The 19,774-nt window shown below is 46.5% G+C and overlaps 1 protein-coding gene across 3 annotated transcripts in view; it reads left to right on the plus strand.

Moving 5' to 3' along the window:
* Positions 1-12,148: 12,148 nt before the first annotated feature.
* The window catches only part of IQSEC3 (IQ motif and Sec7 domain ArfGEF 3), an 86,593-nt gene continuing 78,967 nt past the window's right edge, over positions 12,149-19,774 (plus strand). For 2 of the 3 annotated variants that reach the window (XM_037514567.1, XM_037514570.1), the window contains exon 1: positions 12,268-12,821. In XM_037514567.1, coding sequence (XP_037370464.1) covers positions 12,268-12,821 — 554 coding nt within the window. Of the gene's footprint in view, positions 12,822-19,774 lie in introns of all 3 variants that reach the window. The other variant, XM_037514568.2, reaches the window with a different exon arrangement.

The raw sequence follows: 19,774 nt of genomic DNA on the forward strand, positions 1-19,774 counted from the left end.
ATGCTCCAAACAATTTGGTTACCACGCTCCTGTTCAGATAGAACAATGCCAGATGGGAGCTCAGGGGACAGCAATACAGACCCATTCCCCAGACGAGGATGGGGAAGCTCAGGGAGAGCAAGTGACTCATACAGGATCCCAGACCAGAGTTAAGCTCAGTCTCTGACTGCAGAGAAGTCTTTACTATGCCCATGATATGCTAATCACTCTTAAATATTTACCAGATAATGTGCTGCCTCAATGAAGCCATGTTCCCCGGGTGAGGTGAGGACCGTGAGTTTCCAAGAAGCTAAATCATCCCCCTGCATCACAGGTTGGGGAAGGGCAGAGGGAGGTTCCAGAGCCCCTGTTCTTTTTCTACGACTCTAGTTCACTCTTAAATCCAGAGAAACCCCCAAGGGGATGGCATCAAAAGAAAGGGGTGTGCCATCCCCTCTGTTGAACTCTGTCGCATGAGATGTGGAAAAATCTTTAATCACCTCCTGGGCTGACTTTAGAGAAATCCTGCCTGAGAAAACCTCCAATAACCTGACCTGTGTGGGATTACCGGCTCTGATGCTTCTTAGTCCTTATTTTTCTTCTTAGTCATCATTTCTGTGTGCCCCCATTTGTAAAATGGGTTAATAAAAATACCCTCTAGGTTTTTGGTGAAGACTAAATGGCATTGTGCATTTGGTTAAGTACTTAATACTGAGTATAGCATGAACCCCTCAGTAATAAACTGGCTTTTACTGGGCGCGCGCTGTGTCAGGCGTTGTCCTGGTGCTCATTTAGTCACACATGCAACTGCAAGTCTTTGCTGACACGCCTCCCCTTGAAAGTATTCTCTCCATTTCAGACATCCTAACATGAGATATGGAGGGAAGGAGAGATTGGGCTCCAGTCCTGGTTCTGTCTTTATTTTCTGAGTTATATCAAAGAAAGCCACCCACCCTCTCTGAACCTCATTTGCCACATCTGAAAAGCATGCATGTCTTGACTACCCCTCACTGAGAATCAAATAAAATGAATATGTGTGACTGCACATCACATGCATATTTATTCTTGTAGTGAGGGCTGATGTGGGTTCTGATATTATTCCCATTTTACAATTGAGAAAACCAAGGCTCAGAGATATTTAAAACCATAAAGTGAAATACAAATGCCGGGTAGGACTTTCATCATCATTATATAACTTATATAACTATAAGGCAAACGATCATGAAAACAAATCCAAAAGGTCACAGGGAAATGCTGTTGTTTGCTTGGCTTTCCTGTAATTGATAGCCTAATTTATTTCCGGCCCTGGTAGTAGAATTCATGAGAAGCATATGGGAGCCAGGAGAAGTCTGTGTGTGGGGTGCTTAGTGCTGTTTGGCCCAGAGAGAGGGAGGGTTGGACAACATGGTCTTGAAGAGACTCTCTAGTAGTCTAGTCTCCAGTAAGTCTTGTGGGTTGAAGCAGACACTGCCACAGTTAGCTCCAGTCTCCCAAACTATCCAGTCAGAGCCAGGTAGGAAATCAGAGTGGGAGTGACAAGACCTTCCGGTCCCCCCGCCCCCTGAGATGCAGCTTGTGGACAGAGACAGCAACTCCTTTCTTGTCAGGTAGTTGGGAGAGAAGAGAGGCACTGAATTAGTACCAGAGGCCAGAAGAACCGAACAACTTGCTGCTTTTGCAGGCAGTCTTTGGGCATCAAAGCCCCCATAAGTACCCCTACTACTCCCATCAAATTACCCTAGCATTAGGATTTTATAAATATATGTCATAGCTAAGAGGAAATCTAGAAATGGTCTTGTTCTACAATCTCAATGGAGGCAATTTATTGTTGATTATATATACATGTGGAAAAGCATACACTTATGCCCAAGTTAACCAAGCATCCTGCCATGGTGTTTTAGAGAGGGTAAAGGACCATTTTCTATGACTGAATTCCTCTCTGTAACTATGTATGATTGCTCATTGTCCCCTCTCACCTCTTCTAATCACTACCTTATTCTATCATTGAACATACACTATTTGAACCACTCTTGTGCCCAAGGCCGTAGGGTCAATGCAGCTGGGGCACAGGGTGGGCGTCCAGGTTTGTGAGGCGCTGATTCTTGCTCTCATGGAATCTGCAGCCATGGCAATGAAGACAACTACACAGATAAATATACAACAATGAGAGCAGCGAATGCCAGAGAGAGACATAGATAAGGAGCTGTGAGAATCTAAAGGAAGAAAAGGGAAAATATTAATGGCAGAAATGGTCTTCATACTGAACCTTGATGGGACTTGAGAACTTGGACACACAGGCACTCAGGATGAGGAAGAGCACTTTAGACAGAATAGAAAATACTAGAAATATAGAAAAGGTTGGTTGGATCTTGGGGGGAGTATATGGTCCAATTTGACTGGCATGTCATGTTCACCAGGAGGCATGATGGGATGTGATGCGAAGAGAAGGCCTGGAAGGCAGCACAGAGAAAAACACAAGAGTGTGAACACTGGGTACCACATATGTGTGGGCCTGTTTCTCCAGGGCTCCCAGCTTCTGACAACGTGTGGGAGGTGAGCCTGCACTTGGGTCTGCAGACAAGCATTCCAGCGCCAGTGGTCCCACCTGTCAACCATCGCACTTCAGGAAAGTATCAATTGCATGGGTTTCAAATGTTGTTTCCTAAGGGAATAGCAATCCCTTCCCTGCTTTGCTCAGAGTTGATGTCAGGCTTCAATGATAATGAATATGAAACTCTCATAAACTAGACAGGGCTACACCCTGCAAGACATTCTTGACAGCCCTCAGCCCAGATCTCTACATTTAGGGGACATCAGAATCACCTGGAAAAGTACTTAATACTTTTTTAAAAAATGTAGTTTTTGGTTCCTAGCAACAAAAAATTGGTGAGAAGCCAAAAACTGGGACTGCAATTGTTCTCTCACTCTCAACAACTGGAACATTATTACATTCTAATGTACACATATATTTAAAAACCAATTTTCAGACATTGACTAACTAGCAGTACAGGACTATGATTCCTGAGGAGATGAAAACAAACTAGGTGAGCCCTGTGGTTTCTTGGTGAGAGGAACTTTCAAGATTGCAGTGCAGGAAGTCTGAGGCAAAACAGCATGATTGTCTCTGAGTGAGGACACAGACACTGCCGTTTGGGGAGGCTGAGGTGGCTGAATGCACAGGGCAGAGTACCAGGGAGGCAGGCATCCTCTAGGGAGCTCGAAGAATCTACAGAGAACCCTCCTTGAGTCTGTTACTGAATACTAAACTGCATGTGTAGAGGGTGAAACACCAGCAGACTGAGCAAATAATGACTGGGAGGTTTTAAGCTGGATATCTTACACAAGCCTGGAAGAGTTCTGACCAGCCAGACAAAGGAGACATGGGTGGCATTCAGTCAGATGACAGAGTGATCACCCTATAGTGGTAAGGATAAATTAGCCATAGAAGAGTGATTGAGCTAGTCTTGTCCTAAAAAAGTCTTGAAAAGATCAAGTGGATCCACAAGTAATTTAACTACTTGCTAAAAGACTCTTTAAGGAATAACACCCCAATTCAGCATTTAACCAAGTCACATTCCAAATGTTCAGCATAGAATAAAAAATACATTAGCAGGCATGTGAAGTAGCAAGAAAATGAGACCCCAAACTAGAGGAAAACATCAATGAAGTGAGAAAGAAGATATATAAAAAAAAAATGAAATGGAAGGTAAAGATGAACTAACTTGAGGCACAGAAGGAAAAAAATAAAGATTAAATTGACTAGACTCAGTGACCTCTGGAGCAATACTAATCAGTTTTGATAGTTTCTGTTACTATGGCTTTGTGTTTACTGATTGTTTAAGTTCTGTATTGCATATGTATCCGCTGTTAAACACATCCAGTAAAACTTTCATTTCAGAGTGCATTTTCACCGCTGCAAGTTCCATTTAGTTCTTTTTAAAAATATCTTCCATTTCTCCCCTCACGTGTCTATGTATTTTTAAAAGTCCTTAAACATACTGTGATAGCTTTTTTCAAAATCTTTCTCTGCTATTCCACCTTTCTGTCATTTTACATTTTGTTTCTTTGATTATTTCCTCCTCATCTTCAATCAGGGTCACCCTAAGAATTTGCCACCAGAAATCTGACTATAATAAACATTAAAAAAAATATTCAGGGCCTCCTCTGGTGGCGCAGCAGTTGAATGCTGGGCTGCGAAGCTGCCTGCAGCTTCTGCAGCGCCGGTTCAATTCCCGGCCACCAGCGAGGGTCCCACATGGCGCGCAGACCTCTCCTGCCGCCCGCTGCTCCCCTCAGCAGTGTGCTTCGGTCCTTCTGCCTGCTCTGCTCCCCGCTCTGGCTCTGGTGAATTCTCTCACCTTCCCGTGCTTCTGACTGTACCCAGTGCTTGTATAAATAAATAAATCTTTAAAAAAAAAAAATCTTCAGGTGGAAGGATAATGACACCAAGTGAAAACTTGGATCCACTGGGCCTCCCTGGTGGCACAGGGGTTACAGACACAGTGCTATGAAGCCATCACCAGCCACTTGAGCACGAGTTCAATCCCATCCCCAGATCCCCAGCCAGGGAGCTAACTCACAGGGCGCAGCAGACCTCTCCTGTTTTGCCAGCTGCTCCCCCCAGCAGTGTATTTCAGTAGATCCGCCTGTTCTGCTCCCTGCCCGCACTCCCCCGCAAAACAAAAACACTTTATTTTTTTATTTTTTTTTTTTTTAAGATTTACTTATTTATTTATTCATACAAACACTGGGTACAGTCAGAAGCGCAGGAGGGCGAGAGAATTCACCAGAGCCAGAGAGGGGAGCAGAGCTGGCAGAAGGACCAAAGTACACTGCTGAGGGGAGCAGCGGGCGGCAGAAGAGGTCTGCGCGCCATGCGGGACCCTCCTCCGGTGGCCGGGGAGCAGCCGGGGATCGAACCAGTGCCGCGAGGCTGCGGGCAGCTTTGCAACCCAGCGTTCAACCGCTGGGCCAGCGGGGAGGCCCAAAACAAAAACACTTTAAATTTAAAGACATAGATTAAAAGTAAATGGATGGAGGGGGAGTAACATGCTGTATTAGTTTTCTGTGGCTGTCATAACAAATGGCCACAAATGTAGCGACTGACACCATTCACATTTATTGTCTCCATTATGAGTTTCACTATTAAGGTGTCAGCAGGGTTGCAAACCTTTCTGAAAACTCCAGGGAAGAATCAGTTACCTTCCCTTTTCCATCTTCTAGAGGCCACCCACATTCCTTGATCATGACCTCTTTCTCCATCTTCAACAATCGTTGGTCTAGGCTGTCTCAGATAACAAGAACCTGATCATTTTGTAATCCCATCTTCCTGTGACCACAGCCAGGAAAGCTTCCCTACCTTTAAGGAAGTTAGGTTGGACCCACCTGGATAATCCAAAACAAAGTCCCCATCTCAAGGTCTTGTTAATTTTAAGGGCAGCTATAATGTCCATTTTGCCTAGTCAGGAAATATATTCACAGGCTCCTTATGGACATTTTGGGAAGCCATTGTTCTGCCTTGTTTGGAGTGGCTATCAGACAATTTTACCTGGTACATTAATCAAATAGACCATGTATTGGGCCATGTAAAAGTCGCAAAAGTTTAAATTTTAAAAAGATTGAAGTCATACGGAGTATGTTCTCTGACCACAAAGGAATTAAATTAGGGATCAATAATAGGAAGATTTGGAAGCAACAAGGGAAATCACAACATATATGGCACCAAATGAAAATGAAAACAAAATTTGTGAAATGAAGCTAAAGTAGTGCTTTGTGAGAACTTGAGAGTTTTAAGTGTTTATATGAAAAAAGGTTTGAAGTAAATCACCTACGTTGCCATCTTAAGCAGTCAGTAAATGTAAAGCAAATGGAAACAAAAGTAGGTAGAAAAAGAAAAGCATTAAGGGAAGAGAGGAAATCAATGAAATAGAAAATGGGCAAACAAACAACAGAGTATAATCAACAACACCAGAACTGCTTGTTTGAAAATATCATAAAAAGGGATAAATCTCTAGCCAGACTGATTTAAGAAAATACACAAATTACCAGTTTCAGGAATGAAAGCACAGCTTTCAGATATTAAAAGGCTAACAGGGAAATATTATAAAGAGCTTCAGTTCAGTAAGTTTGACAGCTTAGACAAAATGCATGTTTTCTTGCACTTACTCAGTTCCTACCACTGCTGTTAACAGTGACTTCAAACCATGCAAATGATTATCTTACTGTTCTATGGTCAGAAGTCCAGAATGGGTTTCACCTGGCTAAATTCAAGGTCTTGGCAAGATTGTATTTCCTCTGGAGGTGCCGAAGGAGAATCTTGCTATCCCTTTTCCAGCTTTTCCAGGCTACCTGTATTCCTTGGTTTCTGACTCCTAGACAGCCGTTCCTTACTCTGATCTCTGCTTCTGTTATCACATCTGCTCTCTGACACTACTGTTTCCCTCTTATAAAGACTCTTGTGTTTACATTGGACCATACAGATAATCCAGGATAACATCATCACAGAAAAAAAGACCCTTTTGCCACTTAAGGTGACACATTCACAGATTTTGGGATTAAGACATGAATATCTTTAGGAAGTCATTCTGCCTACCAAAAACACAGTTAACAAAATGGAGACACATATAAATAAAATATTTGATTAGCCTATATCTACTTAAGAAGCAAATATCTTCTTAATTTTTGGTTAAAAATCTTCCCACAGATGGGCCTCCCTGGTGGCACAAGGGATTAAGCACCGCATTATGAAGCAATCCCTTAACCTCTGCAGCATGAGTTCGATCCCCAGCTGGCCAGGGAGTAACCCACATGGCGCAACAGACCTCTCCTGTCTCGCCCACTACTCCCCTCAGCAGTGTATTTCAGTCAATCTGCCTGTTCTGTTTCCCACTCTGTCTCTGATGGATCCTCTTGCCTCCTGCATCTCTGGCCTGTACCCCAGCTCTTGTATGCATAAATAAATAAATCTTTAAAAAAAAATCTTCCCACAGAGACACCTCTAGGCTGAGAAGCCTTTTTTTTTTTTAATTTTTTAAAAGATTTATTTATTTATTTATACAAGCACTGGGCACAGTCAGAAGCACGGGAGGGTGAGAGAATTCACCAGAGCCAGAGCGGGGAACAGAGCAGGCAGAAGGACCGAGGTACATTGCTGAGGGGAGCAGCGGGCGGCAGGAGAGTTCTGCGCGCCATGTGGGACCCTCCTCCAGTGGCCGGGGAGCAGCCGGGGATCGAACCGGCGCTGCAGAGGCTGCGGGCAGCTTCACAACCCAGTGCTCAACCGCTGCACGACCGGGGAGGCCCATAGGCTGAGAAGCCTTTAATGTTGAAATCTGTCACACATTTACGGAAGAAATGAACATTGACTCTTTGTATGAAACACAAAAATTAACCCAAAATGGATCATAGACCTAAAAATAAATGTAAAAATGATAAAATTTCTAGAAGAAAACATAGACGAATATGCTTTTGGGATCGGCAAAGAGTTTTTAGATAAGACACAAAAAGATTGAACGATAAAAGAAAAAAATGGTATTTTTTTTTCATCAATATAAAAAAGCCTTTGTTCTTCAAAAGACAATGGTAAGAAAATGAAGACAATTGACTGGAGAAAATATTTGCAATTTTACATATGCAATACATACATCTGACCAAGACTGCTTTCCAGAATATATAGAGAACGCTTACAACTCAAGAAGACAATTAAATAGAAACACCATCTAAAGAAGATACAAAAATGGTTAATAAACACACAAGAAGAGGCTCAACAGCATAAGTCACCACGGCAATACTTATTAAAACCATTTTAATATACTACTACTCTTCATTTAAAGTGATAAAAATCAAAAAAGGCTGAAAGTGTTAGAAGAATTTGAAACTCCTGAAACTCTCACATATTCCTGGTGAAAAATCAAAAACTGTAAAACTGCTTTGGAAAACAATTGGGTAGTTTCTTACTAAGTTAAACAGATTCTTAGATATGACTCAGCAATTCCAATGCTAGATTTTTACTCCTGATAAAACATATGACAACAGATGTCCACGAAAACATAAGAATAAAACATACAAAAATGGATGCCCACACAAAGAATTATCCATTAAAGAGCATAGCAGATTTGTTCATAAGAACCAAACCCTGAAAACAACTAAAATAGCCATTAACAATGAATAAATCACGGTACATGCATACCATAGAATGCCACTCAAAGGAACAAACTATTGGTACCTGTTTTGCAAACATCCCAGGCTGGGTAGTTTCACCTTGGTTCAGGCAGCTTAAGTGAGAATCTTGGCGGGGCCTCCCTGGTGGTGCAAGGGATTAAGGGTCAGCACTATGAAGCAATCCACAGCTACTGCAGCAGGCGTTAGATCCCCAGCCAGGGAACTGACCCACATGGCGCAGCAGACCTCTCCTGTCTCCCCTCAGCTGTGTATTTCAGTGAATCCGCCCGTTCTGTTCCCCACTCTGTCTCTGGTGAATCCTCTCATGCCTACACCCCATCTCTTGTATGCATAAATAAATCAATCTTAAAAAAGAGAGAGAGAGAATCTTGGAGCCCTTGGCATCATCCCCATAGATTTTTTTTTTAATAGTACACAGGGGAAACAAGCCAGCAGGGAGAGGACGACTTGGGCCCCATGTGAATCGATATATGCTCTTTTTTTTTCTCCTGGGCTTTCTCTGGTTCTCTCACGGTCTCCCTCTCATAGCCCTCCCTTATCTGCCATGGTGGTCTCTAAATAACACCGCCCTTATAGCCCATCCATCCTAGGCACAGGTGTGCACACTTGCACATGCGCACACACTCACTCTCAGGGGTCCATAATTAGGTACCTGTGCCCCACACTCATGCACCTTTTAACGAGATCAAGGCCGCAGGTGATAGCCACAGAGGCCAATGGTATAAAAGCCTAATCGTCTTCATTTACCCTACAACACCTATAACAGAATGGATGTACCTCAAAAGCATTATGCTGAACAAAAAAGAAAGACACAAAGGAGTATGTGCTTTGTGATTACCATTTTTATGAAACTCTAGAACAGGCAAAACTAATTTTGGCAGAAATCAGATCTGTGGTGCTTTCATCCTCAACCTCAGTCACCCACTGAGCTACAGAGGGGCATGCGATTACTTTATGTAGCGATAGAAATTTTTATCACAGGGATGTATCTATTGGCCAAAATTCCTCTAACTGTGCACTCAAAGTGAGTGCATATTAGTGCATGCAATAAAATTGCATTTTTAGTGAAAGAAAGCAGTTTTAAAATGAAAATGCTTGGGGGCCTCCCCTGGTGGTGCAACAGTTGAACGCAGCACTGTAAAGCTGTCTGCAGCCTCTGCAATGCCGGTTCGATCCTGGTCACCCGGGGAGAATCCCATATGGAGTGGCAGACCTCTCCAGTCTCGCCTGCTGCTTCCCCTCAGCAGTGTATTTCAGTGAATCCGCCTGTTCCGTTACCCGCTCTGTCTCTGGTGAATCCTCTCACCCTCCTGCGCATCCGGCCTGTACCCCAGTTCTTGTATGCATGAATAAATAAATCTTTAAAAAAAGTTATTAAAAAAAAAGAAAATGCTTGGGTCTTATTCCTGGTGATTCTAACATAGCAGGACTTATGTGGGGCACAGAAAAGAAATTCCATGGATAATTACGCTGCTGGAGGCTATTTCACTTACAGAAATAGTATTGATTTCTAGAGTACCCAACTCTGGGACAACAAATCAACTAGGCAAGCAAAGAAAATTCATAAAAGTGTTTGAGTTTTTGTGTACCCTTGTTCTATCCCGACCTCCATTATCTAGCTGGAACATGATCACTACCCAAATATCCTCTTGGGTGATTCTGTTCTCCCAACTGTTGGCTCAGCTGTGGACAAGCTTCCTTCACTCGTTCTTGACAAAAGGAAGCTTGCTAGGGAAGTAAATGGGAGAAAAACAAAATAAAAACATGCTACAATAGCAGAGAAACCACTCTATTTGCAGAACACAGACTGCTTCCCATAAGGTCATTCAAATCTGGCACCAAATGGGCTTGACTTGCCCAACTCACAGGGCACATGGCATCCTGGGGACACAACAGCAGGTGGATAGGGAGCATGATGGACCACCTGTGTGCAGAATGGGACGGTAGAAAAACAGACAGGCTAAGAGCACTCACAGCCCAATCTCCTTCCTGTCCCATTTTTGTAAGAGGATAGGGTCATTTTTTTGCCAGATTCTTTGCATTCCTTAGTCTTTTCCTGCTGTGTGATGTATCTTCCCCATCTTCTGTCCCACTGTTGGATCTATTTAAATCCTTCCATCCTTCATGGCCCAGACTGAATAACACCTCCCTCCGACCTTATTAGATCACCATAGTCAAACACAACCTCTCCCTCCCCCAAACCCTTAAGGCACTGACTTGAAGAGCTTGTCCAGAAATCTTGCCTTGTATTTTAGTCATTCATATGCAAGCCACATCTACTAGATTGGTAATCTCCTCAATTATAGAAATTATAACTAAATATGCTAATTCCTAGTACATTACTTAGGATTTAGTAGGTGTCATGTACATATTTATTGTAGAAATTAATGACTGGTTCAGTTCAAGCTGATTCACACCTCTGTTCCCCCTTTCTGGAAAACTCTTCCCAACTCAAGTGTTACGCCAAGATGCCTTCCCAAATGCCAGAACTTTTGGGCTCCTATAGAACTCTGGCATATTCCTTTTTTTTTAATTCTTAAGTCTTTTTTTTAGGGTTTTTCCATTTTTTATATGTTTTTTTATTTTGTACATCATTGTTCATTTTTAAAAAAGATTTATTTATATATGCATACAAGAGCTAGGGTACAGGCCAGAGATGCAGGAGGTGAGAGGATTCACCAGAGACAGAGTGGGGAACAGAACAGGCAGACTGACTAAAATGCACTGCTGAGGGGAGCAGTGGGCAAGACAGGAAAGGTCCGCTTCACCATGTGGGTTGCTGGCTGGCCAGGGATCCCCCTGGCTGGCCGGGGATCGAACTCATGCTGCAGAGGCTGCGGATTGCTTTGTAGTGCAGTGCTTAACCCCTTGCACCACTAGGGAGGCCCCATTGTTCATTTTTAAACAATATTTGCTTCCCCCACCCACTCAGGTGTAGTCCCCATAGAGTTTCCTTCCCCAACGCACCCGTGCACCATCACCTCAGTCCCCTCTGCTTCTCCCTCCCTCCCTCTGACCTCTCTCCCTCCTCCTCCCCTGCAGGATGTCTCTGATTTACAGTTATCCATTTTTGCTTTGTTGTGTAGAAGAACGCTGGCATATTTCTATCTTATCACTGACAACCACCATCATATACTGAAATTAAATATTTATTACCCATTCCACCTACTTAACCACAAAATTCCCTCCTAATCACCTTTATCTTACCACTAACCAGCCCAGTGTCTGGGAACAGTATGAATTTCATAAATGTTATCAGAATGTTCTCTTCAGAAGTTTCTGGAAGTATTAGCCTGTGACACAGAGCACCTGGCTTACTTAGTTTGTGTTCCTACGAAAGGGCCAAGACTGTCCTCAGGTCTCTTCTCAGGGGAAACCCAGCATAAACAGCCTTCCTACCGGAAGTTTCCTGCTGGCTGGAAGAACAAACAGGACTAGACGTCTTCTAGTGTTTATGGTTAGTCCTATTTTCCTTGTGGTCCAGGGACTGCCCTAGCATAATTGTGTATCTTCTCCTCAGGTCTTTCACCCGGACGCCCAACTTCTGGGGTGGCTGGACAGGGGAGAAAGAATTCGTGATGCTCAGAGTCGCATGACTTCCTCTAAAATACATTTCTCTCTCCCTTAGCCCCCGTCTTTCCTTTTTCTGCTTCCTTTGGTCTCTCTGCCTCTGCCTCTTTTCCGCTTTCCTTAAGTGCTTCTCCTCCTGCGGTCCCACCGCACGTCCTCGGGAGCGCTGTTTGCGTTTCTCCCGCTGTCCCTTTCACACATAGATCTTACCCAGCCCGGTTCCCTTTCGTTTATTCTGCTTCTCTGCCTCCCTCTCCCTGGCCTCCCACCTCTGCTCTCTGCCCTGCAGGAAGCTGAGACTCCTCACGAAGCCTAGAGGTGGGATGGCAGGTGGGTGGGCACTGGCGCCGCGGTCCCGCCTCTCAGTGCGTGTGTGAATGTCTGTGTGGCGGTGACGCGGCGCGGGCGGCGGGGAAGGAGGCTGGGCCGGCCGGAGAGGAAGGCGAGCGGATCGCTGGGGCTGCTCGGCTCCTGCGCGCCCTCGCGCTCCCCGCCGCCTGCCGAGGCGCAGGCAGAGCGCAGGCGGTGGCGGGCGGCATGGAGAGCCTGCTGGAGAACCCGGTGCGTGCCGTGCTCTACCTCAAGGAGCTCACGGCCATCGTGCAGAACCAGCAGAGCCTCATCCACACCCAGCGCCAGCGCATCGACGAACTGGAGCGGCGGCTGGACGAGCTAAGCGCCGAGAACCGCAGCCTGTGGGAACACCAGCAGCTGCTGCAAGCCCAGCCTCCGCCTGGACTCGTCCCCCCGTCGCCAGCCCGGCTGCCGGCGACACCGGCAACCCCCACTCCCGCCGCCGCCGGGGCCCAGGAACCTCTCCAGAACCACGGACAGCTCCCGCCCGCCGCGCCACAGCCCGCGCCGGAGCCGCCACAGATTCAGCACCACGGACAGCTCCTGGCGCAGCCCCAGCCGGGCCCCAGCGGCAGGGCTCACGCACCCCCGTCGCCCCACCAGCACCCGGTGGTGCCCGGGGCCGTCGCCGACAAGGAGAAGGAGCGTCCCCCGAGTTGTTGCGCTGCCGCTGGACCCCTCCTTCAGCACAAATCCCCCGCCGCCCTCGGCAAGGGCGTCCTGAGCAGGAGACCCGAGTGAGTAGGGAAGAAGGGCTGGGGACCGGGGCGGGAGAAAAGGGAGCAAATGGGTGTGAGGGGTGGACAAGGGAAATTCGGGCGCACTTAAGAATCTGATTTTTCGAGGGTAACATGAAGTGAAGGGGTGAGAAGATATTGGGAGGGGGTTCCCCCCTTCCAGTATCTTCTCACCCCTTCACTTCAGTGTCAAGGAGCTAGGGGGAAATGATCTCTGTGTTTGAGAGGGTTTGAGGGATGTTGTAGCAGTAGGGAGTATCCAGACCATCGCTGGGGGCAAAGAAGGAAAGAAATGGGTTTTAAGTGATTGGGGATATTGGGAACTGGAGGGTTTTTAAAGGGACAAGATTGGGAAGAAGTTGGGATGGAGGTAAAACTGAGGGAAAGAGAACAGTTGAAGATTATTTTTTAAGTTAGGAAGAATTTGGAAGGGAGTTTGGATAGTAAAATTATTTGAATAGAAAGTGAGCTATGAAAAAGACAGAGGCATGCCAAAGAGGCTTGTAAAGAGCTTTAGAAGAGCTAGGGACCAGGAAGAGCACACTTGGGGTCTAAGGGAGCTCAAGAGGCAGGGGAGAAGGAGATAGTGGTGTGATAATGGGGGGCTGGAGATAGAGAGGGATGAAAGGTGGGAGGAAGCAGTTTCCAGAGGAAGGACATGGCTTTTTATCGGCTGCAGTGGGAGTCAAAGGCAGGAGTGGCTCATGTGGGGATGCGTACTCTGCTCTGGCTTGGGGGGGGGGACACCTTTCTTCTGAAATCCCACAGAGCCTAAGGGGTGTGAGGAAACAACCCCCCAAGTCAACGGAAGAATCAGTTGCAGCATATGAATTCAGTCTTGTTAGAGCTTTCCCCTCTGACTCAAAGAAGATTTATGTGCAGAGTGGTTGGTAATCATGGAAAGAGAACAATGATGAGAGAAGACAGTTGGCAAACGGAGTTGGTATTTGGATGTAATTCTTGCTTATGGCTGGTGACTGCAAATCTTGCTTCCTCTTGGTTATTTGGTGATAACAGGAATCTCACGTTGGGTCCAGAGAGAAATGTGTAAATTAACCCCAGTGAGGGACTCTAGTACCTCAAGCTATTTACTCCCGAGATCCATGAACTAGGATCATGGGAGGAAGGGATGAAAGGGGACTGCAATATTCTCTCCTCTGTCCTGGGAAGGCTGGAACCACGTCAGCTTCCTTTCTCTGATTAGACAGGTGATGGGGAAACTGCAAGGAATAATGTCTCAAGAGGAATCAATACCTAGTCAGCACCTAGCCCTGATAACAGTGATGCTGAAAGAGTTGAGTGAGGTGGGGAGAGGAGGAGAAAGAAGAGCCAAGAATATCGTCTTCGTTCAGTTTCGAAGTGCTTTAGATCTGGGAATACTTGTGATGATTCAACGTATTCCTTAGAATTTTGTCCTCACATCTACTGTTGAATTAGAGAAGCTGGGTCAAGACATGTTAACTCACAAGGTAGATTCGACCAGAAGCATGAGGTCTTGGGGGTGAAGATCTAGGATGACCTGACTTGGCAGACCTAATGCACTTCATTCGAGTCCCACAAAGATGTAGTTCCCTACCCCACCCCACCCCCAGCTTCCTTGGTGTCCATTTGTCCTTCCTTCAGTTTCATGGTTTTCCTTCCATCTCCATATCTAGCCCCAAAAAGTAGAAAGTCAGTTTCCCTCAATGCCCATTGATCAGCAGAATGCAACATTATTCCAAGATATTATGCGGCTTTTCCTCCAAATAAGGGGAAAAGAACTATTCCATTTCCCTGGAGGCAGCCACAGCTTCCTGGTAATTGTGGTTCTTCACCTCACTTCCCTTCTCAAGTCCTTTGGCGTCTTCCTTATCTTCCACTGCACTCCCTCAGTGGAGGAATTCCTTCAGGGTTGAGGACAATTCATTTTTCTTGGGTAATGACTTTGCTATGCCCCCCAAAAGTAGCTTAAAGAACCCAAATATTCCTACCCAGATGCCTCTTGCTGGAAATCCAGGGATTTAAGAACCACCTGGATTCCTATCTATTATGACATGGTATCCTTATCTTCCCTTTTCCCTTGGCCTGCTTTAGCTTCCCCAAAAAGCAGAATGAAAATACGAAAACATCAGGACAGTGGAGGAAAGTGGAAGTTGCTGGACATCTTCCACTCAGGAGCTGTACCAGGTTCTAAGAGGTTAATACCACCAGTAGCTCCTTTCTCCAAATCTTCAAGCTTTCCCCCAGTTTCCCAAGCCTGGGTACTCAGAGACTTAGGGAGCATGGGCATGCATACCTCACCTCCTCCCTGCAACTCTCCCTCCCTTTAGATGGGAAATTATGGACAGCCTGACAGGCTGAATACCTTTGGTGCCTTTTGGACCAACCATCACCCCCTCAAGTTTTGCTTAACTTCAACCCAAATTCCCCCTTTAGGAAGGGGTCATCTTTATTGACCACATATTTGGCCCCACCTGCTCACGAGTCGTGATGCCCATTTTGTTTGTTTGTCCTCCTCTGCTTGTGGCTCCCAATGGTGCAGGGCTAGATGCAGCCAGCAGGCAGGGGGAGATCTCCATACCTAGGGTGAGATCAGGGAAGAGCTGAGCCAGCAGGCCTCTCTGTGGTGTTCCTACTGGGGTGCTCCTTAGAGAATTAGTTCTCTACTGGGTCTGCTGAATTAGGAGGAAGAGATGGGAGAGGGGTCTTCAGATCATCATTTCAATGTAAATCTATTCTCATGCCTTGCTTTTCCGTCTCTGGTCTTGTTATAGTGAGTATATGGCCTTAGTGAGGTTGCTGATGGGTGGGTGAGGATTACCGGAGTCAGGCACTGTATTACGTGCATTTTTTCACTACACAGTTTGCCTCTTTTTCCCGGAACTCTCTTCCTACCCAAAACCAGAGGCAGGAGCCCTGGGGAACCCAGAGCTGGGAAATAATGGATTGTTTAATTGCCATCTGATCTGCATTAATATGCAGTTTTGCCTCTCTCCCTCCTTTCAGCCCAGGAAGATGTGAAGGTGGTGGCCTTGGAGGTCAGGCCAAGGAAGTGACTGTGTGGGGGTGGGTGAGTGCTGAGAGAGATGTGGGGGCGGGTGAGTGCAGAGATACCATGGCAGAAAGACACTCGAGGGGTTAAAATTCTTTCTCTGCAGGCTTCCTGGCTCTTGCTAAGCTCCAGCCCCCACTGCTTTTGCCTCTTAATGAAAGCAGCAATCGTAGCTTCCTCCTCTTTATTTTTTCAATCAAGGCTCACAGCATCTACAGAATTGATTATCCCTCTCCTGGCTGGAGCCAGCGCCTCCGCCTGACTTGGGCAAAGTCTCCTCCTACCATGAAAGCACATGACCCTCCCCAAAGCTAGTGGCTTCGAAGTGACCACAGTTTCTCTGCTTGAGCAATGTCACCCATACACCAGGCCGGGCATCTGGAACCCATGGTTCCCAGGGCATGTCCATGTCCCCGAGTGCAGGGGCAGATGATTACTGGAGACTGGGTAAAATTCTTGCATTCTAATTCAAATTCAGTTCCTACGTGCAACGCCCACCTCACAGGGACTATGACGTCGGAATGACCAGCAGCTTCTGTCCTGTCCTCTTTTCCTCCTACCTTTGTCTTTCTTTTATACTCTTCTTCCTCACTATCTTCCTTCTTTCCCCTTTTCCTTCCCTCTCCCTCAAACATCTTGTCTGCCATATTTTCTTCCTTTTATCCTCTGCTTTCATTCCTCTCCCTCTGCTCCTACCCTTTACGCATGACATACATCGTGAGCCATCATTTGAGCTCTGTGGTCTCAAACTGACTAGTGCCGGGATGGCCAGAAGATTGCTGAAGGTGCTTCTGAGCAGAGTTGTTGAAGATGCTGATGGAAGTAGATGCCTCTGCTCCTGCTGAGTCAGAGGGGTCTGCCTGGAGGAGGCAGGCTAGGACTGGCCCATGGCTAGCACAGAGTTGGCACACTTGTACACACTTGCTGTTCTCCACCTTTCTGAGGGTCCAGACCACTGATCTTTCCTCCCTTTCATCCAAGAGTAACACAGTTCAAGAGGAACAAGTCACCCCTGGCCTCTGGGAAACCCTGGTGGGCTCCCTCCTCCTCACCGGTCCCGCACCTTGCTGCACCCTCTTTCTCCCTCCATCTGCCCAACCCTTCCCAGCACCACTCAGCTAATACCACAGGGCCTCACAGAGGCATCCTGGCACAGCGCCCCACTGGCCTGAAACCAAGCAAGAGGAGCAGCAGTTGGTCCTGCTGATTCAGCAAATATCTCTGCAGCCTGAGTTGCAAAGGTCACTTATGAAGACAGGCAGGGGGATCTGGTCTGGTGAGAGGGAATAAAAGGGAGGCTGAGGGGCAGCTAGGATTAACAGTTGGATTAACAGGGTCTGGAAAGAGACTTGGATCCTGAATTTAAATCCCATGTAATGATTTCCAGACAGACTGCCCTTGCTGGGGTCCTGAACATTTTTTTTGCTGGGGTTCAAACATAATTTCAGTGGCCCTGGACACAGAGCAGCAGCAGCTTAGTAAAGGGGGTTCATAGTAAGAGGTTTGGGGGGCACTGTCATTGCACCTGGCAGGCCCCCAAAGGCAAAGCTGCCTGGCAGGATTTCCAAGGCTTGGGCCACTGCAGCTCCTTCCTCCTCTGCTTCCAGAAAAATGCACAAAGTGCAGGTTCCCACACAGGCTGCAAAGAGGTCCTTGTTTTCACAGAAAAAAGGGGTGACCCTCTCCATTTTAGGCAACGAGGGCACTGACAGCAGCAACCACAAAGGATCAGGAGTAGAGCGAGGAAGAAATTATATTTTCAGACTGAAAAGAACTTAATGAAACCGTAAAATTATGGAAGTTTTAAGATCTAGGTGGTTAAGACCCTGGGCTTTGGAGGCAGGAATACCTGAGTCTACATCCTGCTCTACCGCCTTCCAGCTAAGAGACCTGATATTTGCAACTTGCCTTCTTTCAGCCTCTGTGTTTTCATGTATAAAACAAAGAATAGTTATCTGCTTTAAAAGGCTTGAAAAGTTTAAAAATTAGACAGTACCATTTGCTCTGGGCACGTAGTAAGTGCTCAATACACTGGAGTATTTTTACAGTTACAGAAACCAGGGCTCAAGGCTCATTCAGTCTGATCACAGCGAGAGAGTAGGATCCAGGTGCTCTGCTCTCCCAGGGCTCTCTGCTCTCCCAGGCCACCTCGCCCCATGTGTCCTCTCCTCATCTACCCTCTCCTTCTGGGCCTGTGCCCTCCAGTTATTCCAGACACATGAATGTGGAGCTTACCTGTGTAGCCAGGCAGGACAAACCCACCTTCCTTAGTGATGTGGGATCACTAACCTAACAGCTGGGAAATGCTTCCTGAAGCTCAACTTGAACCTCTTCTGTTGCGTTTCGAGATTATTTGCACTTCTCTTAAGGACATGGAAGAGATCTGAGTTATCCAACGCCCCACACTGATAAGATGACCTTCCCCGTGATGGGGAAACTATAGTCTCGTCCAGTATGCTTGTCAAGGACAAAGGTGGAGGGTGTGGGGAATGAGTCTGAACCAGGAGAACGCCACCTCTTCTCAGGAATGAAACCTGAATCCATTTCTCCAAATCCTTGCATCCCCGGAGTAGAAGGGAGACTTGTTCTTTGTAGGACTCTGAGACCAGAAAGCTGCAAAAAACAACAGAGAGGGTTAGAGGAAAGGAGAGGCCTGGTGTGTTATTTGGGTATTTTGGGGATGGCTGGGGAGTGGGGTGCAGCTGGGGGAGGAATCTATTTTCTCTGGGGAAGCCTAAAGGGCTGGAGTTTCTTCTCGTAATGGTTTTCTTAGAGGAAGCGTCTTCTAGGGAAAACAAAACAAAAGGCAAAAAAAGATGGTGGGCTCTAAAATTCTCTCCGAGGGAGGTACTTATGGCTTGAGGCCCCCATAGGTAAAGCCTCTTCTGTCTCTGCGGAGAGGAGGGAGGGCAGGAAGAGCTGCTTTGCTGTTGCTCTTTGTTTGCAATATCCCAACCGGGAGGGTTATGTAACTCTGCAAGACCAGTCTGCGTGCCGAGTGGTACCTCTCCTCCCTGGTGGACAGCCGCCTGCTGTGGACAGAGGGTGTGCAGGCCTAAGCCCCTGCCCACGCTCTGTGCTGCCATCAGGACACTATCTCTAGACCATAGCTTCAGGGGCTGGGGGCTTTAGGAGCTGGAACCAGGGTTCCCTCCAGGCCCCTGAAGAGTCGCAAAAAAATGTCAGAGTTGGAAAATTCCTATAAGGTCATTTGGTCCAAACTTCTCATTTGGCAAATGAGGAAACTGAGGCCTGAGAGGAAAGTCACAGGAGCTTCCAAACTAATTAGTGGCAGAACTAGAACTAGTGTTCTTGACAGTTTCCAGGGATAGACCAGAAGAGCTGTTCAGGGATGCTCCGTGGGTAGGCAGGGCCAACCTTGCCATTAGTTACAAGGTTTAGAGGGCCTGGGGGGGATTGTCTGCCTTCCAGAATGTCTTGTCTGTGTCAGCAACTCCACTACTACAGATTCATTTGGTTAGTTCACTGTTATTTCCCTTGTTAAAATGTAAATGCTCCTGGGGCAGGACAAAACAACACTTTTATCTTTATCAGTCTTTTACACTTCAGCATGAAAGAGTTTATTTGAGCAGTTGCTAAGAGTAAGTTTCATAAGGGAGGAAGAAGTCATGACTAAGGCCAGGGAAAGAGGCTCACAGATGCTGAAAGGCTCATGAGGGAGGCCGCTGGGAGCCTAAATGATCCTTATCGCTGCTGTATTTGGCAGGGAATTGGCATTGCCTTGCCTGGGCCTGGTAAGCAAAGGGGAGGGACCCAGGGCTCTCCCATGTCCACTTGTCTGGAAAAGGAATGGTCTGGGCTGCAGAAGGGACACTTTCCCAATGAGCTTCATGTGCAAAATCATAAGGCAGGAATTTGAGGAGCATCCTGGTGTTGGCTCTATTGAGTCTTTCTAGGATCT

Source organism: Talpa occidentalis, unplaced genomic scaffold (assembly GCF_014898055.3).
Source record: "Talpa occidentalis isolate TD23 unplaced genomic scaffold, MPIMG_talOcc4v2.1 talOcc4.16, whole genome shotgun sequence".
NCBI classification, from domain to species: Eukaryota; Metazoa; Chordata; class Mammalia; order Eulipotyphla; family Talpidae; genus Talpa; species Talpa occidentalis.